Source organism: Alligator sinensis, unplaced genomic scaffold (assembly GCF_000455745.1).
Source record: "Alligator sinensis unplaced genomic scaffold, ASM45574v1 scaffold406_2, whole genome shotgun sequence".
NCBI classification, from domain to species: domain Eukaryota; kingdom Metazoa; phylum Chordata; order Crocodylia; family Alligatoridae; genus Alligator; species Alligator sinensis.
In genome coordinates, this window is record NW_005842543.1 from 605415 (window position 1) to 615790 (window position 10376).

Genomic DNA, 10376 nt, shown 5'->3' on the forward strand with positions numbered 1-10376 from the left:
TGCAAATAGATTTAGACAGACTACAAAAGTGGGCAGAGGAGAATAGGATGGGGTTGAACGTAGATAAATGCAGGGTGCTGCACCTTGGGAGAAGGAATCCACAGCATACATACAGGCTGGGGAGTTCCCCTCTTGAAAGCACAGAGATGGAAAGGGATCTTGGAGTCATTATTGACTCCAAGTTGAACACAACCTGCCAATGCCAGATCGCAGCCAGCAAGGCCAGCCATACCTTGTCATGCATCCAAAGATGCATCTCAAGCCAGTCCACAGAGGTGATACTCCCCCTCTATGCGACTTTGGTCAGGCCACAGTTGGAGTACTGCGTCCAGTACTGGGCGTCGCACTTCAAAAGGGATGTGGCCAGCTTGGAGAGGGTTCAGAGGAGGGCCATCCGCTTGGTGAGAGGGCAGAAGGACAGGCCCTATGAGGAGAGACTGAGGGACCTGAACCTGTTCAGTGTCAGCAAGAGGAGGCTGAGGGGGGGAACCTGGTGGCTGCCTACAAACTCATCAGGGGAGATCAACAGCAAATAGGTAGAGCCCTTTTCTCCCCAGAACCACCTGGGGAGACAAGGAACAATGGTAATAAGCTGATGGAGAATAGGTTTAGGTTAGAGATCAGAAGGCAATATTTTACAGTTAGGGTGGCCAAAATCTGGAACCAACTTCCCAGGGAAGGGGTCCTCGCCCCTACCTTAGGCAAATTCAAGAGGAGGTTGGATGATCACCTGTCTGGAGTCTTGTGTACCCAGCCTTCATTCCTGCCTGTGGCAGGGGATCGGGTTAGATGATCTGTTCAGGTCCCTCCTGACCCCTGCTACTCTGAAACTATGAAACTATGAATCCAGTGGGTCATATCATTAGGACAGTGGAGCTCCAGAACAGTTGCCCAATAGGAGTAAAGGAATGAAACAATTTACCTAGCTTTAACAGAAAAATAACCCTGAAAAGTCTATATTATTTAGCCTCTAACTTATCAATATTTCAATACATATACATTTTTCTTACACCTTTCACCAAAACAGAACATGGCTTACCTCATGTTTTAAATCTATTGTAAAGTCTGACTTGAGTGGTTCACTTTTCAGCTTCTTTGCAAGCCTGCAAAATCAGAATGAAATTTAGTCCTTTCTGAAAGGAGAAACAAAAGTAATTAAGGAAGGTGGCAACTGATATTTTTATACAACCTTCAGATTCACTATGCTTACACAATGCCGAAGTATTTTCTAGTGGCCTCTAAATGAAGACCACTTCATTTACAACAGTAAATTTACAAACAATTTAGAGCTATACTATGTACAATGCCCAAATATGCAACAAATTTCTTTTAAACAGTAACATTCAAAGCGTAATATGCCTGCAACATTTAAATAAGTCACCTATTAATTTTGGACTGGAGGTCGGTTTGGGGTTTGGTTTTTTTTACTGTCCTCTGCAAAATTTCCCATCTCGAGATTCATTGGACCCAGGGGGCCCTGGCAGATGTTATATTTATGGTGCAACTAAGGTCTCACACTGAGCCTGGGGCTCTCCGGTACTGGAAAACAGCTGCTGCCTATCCAATCCCCAGGACTGAGCTGGGGACAGCCCCAGAACCCAATTTTACCACAGCAGTCACACAACTGGGATCTGAGAAATGTTATGTCCTAGCCCAGAAATGGTGCATCTTGCCATGCACGTTGTTCATGACAGGATATGTGATTTCTGGGATGGTGCATAAAATTCCTCAGCCCTCAACTGCACCATTATATTAACATCTGCCAGGGGCTAGAGGCTATTCATATAAACAAAGCTTAAATGGAAAGTAAATACCTGGATAGATTCTTAGTACTCCTATAAATCACAATATTTCTTGCCCAAGAAAAAATCCTCAGAATGAGTGGACCAAAAATCTAGCATGAACTAATTAAAGGCAATTTTGTGCTTGCAGCTACCTGATGAACAGACACCTCCCCTTTAGTCTTCACAAGAAAACTTGTGAAGTGTGATGCACCTTTTGGTATTAACAATATATATTCCTGTATAGTATATAAATAAATATAAAAGTGTGTGTATAGACACACACACACACCCCTGCATGTTTTTATATCTATACATACACACAAACACATGTATGCATTCATACATATACAAACACCTGCATGTGCTTTTATATTTATACACACACACACACTTTTATATTTATATACTATACAGGAATACACATGGTTAGTATCAAAAGACGCATCAGACTTCACAAGTTTTTTAGCTGGATTCCATACCATAAAGTATGTAATGAGAATCCAAAGTTACATACAAAAATATAGTTCTGCATTTAAGTCTTTGCAAAATTCCGGTAATTTTTTTAAAAAAAAGAACCCGCAGCACGCTTATAGGCTCGGCAGTGCTATGCTGGCTAGCACTACAGACGAAAGGAACTTGGGGATCATGCCTGACCACAAAATGAACACGAGCCTTCAATGTGATGCTGCGACTAGTAAAGCAAGCAAAATGCTGGCTTGCATCCACAGATGCTTCTCTAACAAATCCCAGGACATCATTCTCCCGTTGTACTCGGCCTTGGTGAGGCCGCAGCTGGAGTACTATGTCCAGTTTTAGGCTCCACAATTCAAAAAGGATGTGAAGAAACTTGAGAGAGTGCAGAGAAGAGCCATGTGCATGATCAGAGGTCAGGAAAACAGACCTTATGACAGGCTGACAGCTATGGGACTCTTCAGCCTGGAAAAGTGCAGGCTCAGGGGTGATCTGGTGGCCACCTACAAATTTATCAGGGGTGACCACCAGGTTCTGGAGGAACATTTGTTTACCAGAGTGCCCCAGGGGATGACAAGGTCGAATGGTCACAAACTCCTCCATGACCGTTTCAGGCTGTACATAAGGAAGAACTTCTTTCTGGTCCAAGCCCCCAAGGTTTGGAATAGGCTGCCACCGGAGGTAGGTCAAGCACCTACTTTGAATGCCTTCAAGAGACATTTGGATGTTTATCTTGCTGGGATCCTATGACCCCTGCTGACTTCCTGCCCCTGGGGCAGGGGTCTGGACTTGATGATCCTCTGGGTTCCCTTTCAGCCCTAGTGTCTATGACTCTATTATCATCAAAATCATATGTGCATATGCACCACCTTTGTGCTTCGGCATATGACTCAGGGAAGGAAAGGTCTTTATAAATAATTATATGACTGGAGGGATAAGTTAGCTTGGATACTAATAACCAGGCATCCAGGTTTTCTCTGTTAAAAATCCTAAATTCTCTGATTAAAACCCCGCCAAATCTGCATTTTTCCTGCGATTAAAATGAAATGCCACTTTATGTATGTATGTATGCACAATGCTTTACTGATATATTTACATTTTTAAGCAATTTGGAAGCCTACCAATGCCTCAATCATTATAATGAAATAAATTCTAAATATCTATATATTTTGGTGTTTGATTTTGGAAAATCAGAACTCCCTCTGCCCCCTTCACTCATCGGGACGCAGGTACAGCTGCAGCTGTCCCCCCTGCTGCTTTGTAGCATTAAGCAGCACTGATATGCTATTGCCCCTCACTCCCAAGCCAAACCCCAATCCCAGCCCTGCTAATGCCCCTCACTCCCGACCCACAGCTGCTGCCTATCCCCCACTTGCTCTGTACTCGCAGCAGCTCCTCCCTGCACCAGGATGTAGGTCCAACTACAGCTGTCCCCCCACACTGCTTTGTGGTGCTGAGCAGCCCTGATATACCAGTGCCTTCACTTCCAAGCCACAGCCCCCCAGCTTTGCCAATGGCACTCACTCCTGACCCACAGTACCTCACCACTGCCCCCCACTCACTCCCTCCTGGCAGCAACTCCCCTGCTGTACCAGGACATGGGTCTAGCTATGGCTGTCCCCCCTGCTGCTTTGTGATTCTGAGCAGTGCCACCCACCCCACATGGCCCCAGCTGCCCATCTGCTCACCCCTGTCCTGTCCCTCACCAGCCCTACTTGTTCTCCCCACTGTCCCCCCTCCCCCACAGCCCTGGCAGCATCACCCCCTCTGCCCTGCCCCTAGCACCGTGACCTACACCTGACTCACATGGCCCCCAGCAGCCCTGCTGGTGCCCTTCATTGATGACTCACAGCCCCCTGCCCTGGCCAGCCCTCCCAGAGGGGGTCCCCAGCTGCCCCAGGCCCTACTTACCCCAAAGGCTTCAGGAGGCAAAGTGAATCTGAGCCAGCCCTGGCTGATTTCAGATTCTTGGGACCCATTCCTGCCCCCTTCCCCTCCAGACAGGGCTTAGGGTTTTGTGCCCTTTTTGTATGCAGCTTGCTGCAGGCTTGAATTATGCCAGCCTACAGGGAGCTGTTTACAAAATGGAAAATCGGCATTTTTCCACAGGAAATAGAAAATCCGGATCCCTGCTGATAACAGTGCTACTGCAGCAGAACAGACCTCAGCACAATCTGTAAAACTTCTCCAAGAACCCAAAGTAAACCCTGGGCAGCTAGATCATGCTGAACTCTGCGCTGCCAGGGATACACTACTCACAGTACTTGAGCTAGATGATTCAAAGCTAGCTCAGGTATGTCTATACAAGCTACAGACTGACCTCTGCCCACTGCATTGCAGGCATACCCTTAATTTTATATAAAACACTCATCTGTGACCATAACCCTTGAAAACAATACTTCTTAGAGTTTCATATACTAGCTTTTTCGACAATGTTGTAGGTGTATGTAATTAAGGATCAATATACAATTCTAGAAAAGATCATAAATACAATTCTTACTTGTTTACAAGTGGAAGGCTGAGGGCCCAGCCAGCAGCAAAATCTGGAAATTTAAAGACTGTAGGATTTTCAGCAAAGGCATAATGGTGAATTATTGTAGATTCTTCATCATACAATGCTTTTCCTAAAAACCATTCCTGTAAAGAGATATGGGAGATATAATTTCTGTTCATCTACTATACTGTTCTAAAAAAAGAAAATAGTAAACAAATAAAACACTCATGCTGAATAAAAAGAACCTGGAAAACTAAAGGGGAAAAGTGTAGCATTTATATTAAGCTACTAAAATGTCATTTGTTTGCATATGGAAAAAGCAAGAAACAGGAGCAAGAGAGTAGACAAAAAATGGCAGATGAACTTCAAATGTCAACAAGTGCAAGGTAATGCACATGGGAAAAAACAACCTGAATCAATATGCAACAGTGCTGAGTTCTGATCTAGCTGTTATGACTCAGGAAACAGGCCTTGGAATCATTGTAGATAGTTCTCTAAAAACATCAGCTCATTGTGCAGCAGTAACCAAAAAAACCTAATAAAATGCTGGGTATCATTAAGAAAGAAACTGAAAACAAAACGGAAAACATCACCATGCAATTATACAGATCCATAGCATGACCACATCTTGAATAGTATGTGCAGTTCAGGTCTCTACATCTCAAAAGGATATAGAAGAACTAGAAAAAGTACAGAGAAAGACAACTAAAATGATCAGGAGTATGGAGCAGTTGCCATACCAGGAGAGACTATAAAGGCTAGGGCTCTGCAGTTTGGAAAGAAGACTGAAGGGGGATATGATAGAAGTCTATAAAATCATGAAGGGTGTAGATCAAGTGAACATTGAACTGTTATTCATTAGACCCAAAATAATAGAACTAGGGGACACTCACTGAAAATAGTAAGACACAGCTTAAAACTGACAAGAGAAAGTATATTTTTAGATGGGCAAGGTTCTTAGATAGCACATAGTTAACCTGTGGACCTTATCACAAGAAGTTGTAGAGGCAGCCAGTACATCCAGCTCAAAAAGGGACTAGACAAATTCATGGATGATAGATCTTTTAATAAATATTCAATAGACCAGTAGGAGATATTTCCTCTGGCATCCCTAAACCAACATGGTTAATACCAGGAAGGGTAATCAACAAAGCAAAGATAATTCCTGATTGGAGGCCTGCAGGGAAGGCCCGACAAGGAAACGCTGAGGGATCTTACCCTCTTCAGCCTCTCCAAGAAAAGGCTGAGAGGGGACCTTGTGGCAGCATACAAATTCATAAGGGGAGAGCAACATGAAATAGGCGATGATCTGTTTACCAGGGCACCCCCTGGAACAACAAGGAACAATGGCCATAAGCTACTGGAGTAGGTTTAGACTGGACATTAGAGAAAAGTTCTTTACGGTGAGAGTAGCCAGGATCTGGAATGGGCTCCCAAGGGAGGTGGTGCTCGCCCCATTCTTGGGGGTCTTCAAGAGGAGACTGGACAGGCACCTGGCTGGGATCACATGACCGTTTCAATGCTCTTACTCTAAAGAATCCATTCCTGTCACTGTCAGAAACAGTGGGGCTAGAAGGATCATTTGTCTGACCCAGTATGGCACTTCTTATGTTATGGCCCCCTCTACGCATGTGGGTAAAGGCGCAATGATATTTAATAAAGGATCCACACAATCGTGTCTCCTGCCATGGCACACTGGAGCCACCTCAGTTGAGGAGCTCCCAGCTGCACGGACATCCCATGCACCCATGGGGCTGAGGGAATGCACTCCCAAGCTCAGAGGACTGCAGCAGCCTCGATCCCCCAGGTCCAGGTTTCACGCACCCCTGCACCCTAAAGATCATGGCTGCCTCAATCCCTGGGGCCCAGGGGTTTCATGCTGGGCATGATGCACTCCTGCAGCTGAGAGATCTGTTAGCTGATGTGGCTCCCGGCTGCAGGGGAAACTCTGCAACATGTGCAGATTAAAACTCAATAGCAACCACCTAAGTTAGATTTGAAAATGTGTACTAACTTTTATAGCTGGTTAGGGCTTTTTATTGTGTGATAATTACTTTGCATGTGTAGCTGGTCTTAAAGTAATTGTACAATTAACCAGTTAATTGTGCAATACCTATACTGTGTAAAAGGGGCCCAAGAGTGTTCTGTACATTGTGTACCTCCAAACCATCATTTCCCTTGAGCCCTGAACCACACCCCCCCCTCCCCACAACACCTTTCACCAGAGGAGAGCCAAAAAAGTCAATTACTACTTCGAACATTGATTAGAAGGAAACCCAAGCAAAAAGGTTCTTCCCTCCTTTGGAAGCTGAATCACATCCAATTTGGAATCCATGCCAATCCACTTTCAGTTACCTTTTACCAGAGATACTAAAAGACCAATAGATTTTAAGTGCCAGACTCCTTCAAAAACAATACACAGCTGACAACGAGCAGTTTGTTCTCAGTTTTGTATGCATCACACACAGGAGAATTAGAAATCACGATGAATGGGGCTTGACAAAAAAAGGAGGGGGCTGCTCATGATACAAAATTTATAACTGCCATATTTTCTCCCACACCACACACCTTGCTTTCGGAAGGCAAAACAGAAAAAAACATTTTTCTAGAGTCATAGCCTGGAGCTGGCTCTTTCATAGAGGCAGTGCTACGCAATGGTTCCTAGCTTCTTTCTGGGACAGTAAACAGGAGAGAGAAAGTCCAGTGTTAACCTTTTCACAGCTGCTCTCAAATTAGCTGGGACTTTCTCTCCTGCTTGCAGTACCAGAAAGAAGCTGGCAGCCGTCTTGAAGCTGTGACTCTCCATGTTTCTATTCCAGTCAAAAGAAATAAGCTTCCTTGTTTAAAACGTGCACCCTGATTTTGGACTGATTTGGGGGAAAAAGGTGTGCATCATGCACAAGTAAACAGGATATCTCAATTGTGTCAGAAAATATTTGAAGGAGCTTAAATACTGTTTAGATCCATTCTAAATAAAGATTGAGACCTCTCACATAGGTAAAATTAAGTACATGCCTAAAATAACTGAGGGAAGAACGCATTAAATCCACAGCTGTGGATACAGTGTAGTATTAGGAACATTTGGACCACATCAGTGACTAAAAAAGCTTTCAAAATGGAAGTAACAGTCCTGTAGCAGAGCTTCATAGACCACACTATTTGGTTTCTGACAGGTTACAGCAACAATTAGAAACTTGTCAGCGTTCCTCAGGACTCCAAGCCAGGTTAATTATTTCATCTTTACATATGAAATGTTGCATTCGTTTTAGTTATTATGCCAGTCAAATTAGGGATTGTGTCAGAATGCCATTCTAAATCCAATTTTCCATGGAATTAAAACCTACGTGGAAATAAAAAATTGTTGCCTCCTGAAATTAAGAAGGTGATAGGCAAGGATTTTTGTGGGAGATATCTTTTATTGAACTGACTTCATAGTTAGGATAGACTTAGATAAGCTTTCGAATGCAGTGCATTCTTCTTCAGGTCTCCTGAAATAAAGTTTTTCTATTTTTCTTCTTTGCCCTATACTTTCCAGACAAATTTGTTTGATGTTTTTTCCCTCCTTAAAAATTCAGAAAAAAAGGAGAACACCAAGACAGTACTACATTTAAAACATTCAGCAGACACAAGACAGCACTACACTACTTAACATAAGGTATGGTAAATTATTTACATTAATGCATTCTTTTTGTCTATATTTTAAGTGAAACATTGCATGAACATTTAGCCAGGAAACAGCAGCCTCAAGAGGTCCCTCATTTTCAGCAGCCATCTGTACAAGCCCATACGGAAAATCTCGTAACTCTAGGTCCCATAATCACTTTCTTTTTGAACAAGTGAAGTGTGCTCATTCAGTTGACTCCCTAGTCAAGCCAGCTCCTCAGAACAACTAAAGATGAAAGTCTTAATAGGCTCACCATTGCAACCAGTAGAGTTCCTAGTATCTACTGTGGTTTTAGGCTCTAATTGCTATTCCCAAAAAACCACACACAGATCCACTTCTAATTTTTTCTACCTTCAATAACAACAGCATCCACTGGACAGACTTTTCAGCAGAAAAAATAATTGAAAGGGTAAAAGGACACACAAAAATGCAAATTCTTGTGTACAAAAATACTCTATTCTATACCTTGTTAAAATGAAGGAATATACAACTCCCACAGTCTAGATTTAGCTCCTTGAAGGTTGAACCATTTTGATGTTATATGTATCTATACTATTTGAAAACTAGTTTCAGCACAAATTTGAATTTTCATATTATAGCAGTACTGGGAGACTAGTCAGGTGTGGGACCCCAACATGCAACAAAGTGTATATAAAAATTGTCCTTATTCCAATTTTGTATGTTAATTTCTACATTAAAGTATTCTCTGAAAATTATTTCCTGGGACTCCTGGGGTATAAAAAACAAATATAGTTTTCCTTCTCTATAAAAAGCAGACAATTATACCCAATGATACCACCTCTCTCACAATATTGTGCTATCAGTATTAATCTACAAATCAACAGCTACAAGCTTATCCAAGGTTACAGCTGATACTCTGTTCTCAGGTTTGCTGTCACATTAAAGTATTATCCTACATATTTATATCAGGACATAGTTATGCACTGACTTTACAAAAACAAAAAATGCAATTATCCATATCCCAGGGAACTTTCTGCAGGGGTACTTAGTGTTATAGTTATAGTATAAAACATTTTACAGATATGAGACTTCTTCCACCCCAATAAATAGTGGAGTAAGTTAAGAATACAGGAACAATTTTAAATTCAGAACTTTTCCTAGAACAAACTATATGTTAAAGATGACCTGTAAAACTACTGATTTAACTGCTTAAGGTCTCAAACCAGAATCAAAATGTGTGTGCAGATTTAGAATCTGCAAGTAGATTTTAAAATAATTTAAGGTCAATTAACCCTGCAGCACTTAATTGTCATTGGCATTCCTTTGATATAAAGATGATGGCCTCCAGTAAATAGGGGAGTCTTCAGTCAGAGGAGGCCAAGTTGAGATCTGCATACAGGCAGTCCTCAGAGTTACGACAATTGGTTCCTGAAAACCATGTTTTAAATCGAAACGTTGTAGCTGGGAACCAATTTTCCCATAGGAAACAATGTTATAAACGGGGAATTAGCTCCTGACCCAAGGCCCAATATCTTATTTTCACCAAAAAACCCCAAAATTTTGTACTCAATCAATTATAGATGAGTAATATAGCTACATTAATGTATTTATATTGTAAATAGCAGTCATTGATTAGGAAGGACTTCTTTGAGGTGACTTTGCTGGACTTTTTGAAGGGCTCTTGGCTGGAGTCTTCTCTGCAGGTTTTTCTGGAGTCTGGTCTGCTTTCTTAAAGAAAGTGTCCAAGGAAGTTTGGACAGATGTTCTCCAGGGAGACACAGCGAACTTGTTTGCTGGCGTGGCATCACGTTGGATCAAGCATTGTAAAGTCGAAACTGACGCCAGAAAGTTGAAACAGGATGTCAATTTATAAACGCCGTAAGTGCAAAATGTTGTAACTTGAAATGCTGTTAGTCGAGGACTGCCTGTATTAAACTGCAAACATGGCAAATAGTTCCAGGAAGAACGAGTAGATCCAGGTGATGTTAGGTCACAGCTCTTT

At 42.3% G+C, this 10376-nt stretch overlaps 1 protein-coding gene across 1 annotated transcript in view; it reads right to left on the reverse strand.

Moving 5' to 3' along the window:
• The window catches only part of B3GLCT (beta 3-glucosyltransferase), a 125493-nt gene that overhangs the window by 52396 nt on the left and 62721 nt on the right, over window positions 1–10376 (reverse strand). Inside the window, exons 7-8 of the mRNA XM_025213641.1 lie at window positions 4756–4892; window positions 1040–1103 (exon numbers count right to left, since the gene is read on the reverse strand). Coding sequence (XP_025069426.1) covers window positions 1040–1103; window positions 4756–4892 — 201 coding nt within the window. The remainder of the gene's footprint in view (window positions 1–1039; window positions 1104–4755; window positions 4893–10376) is intronic.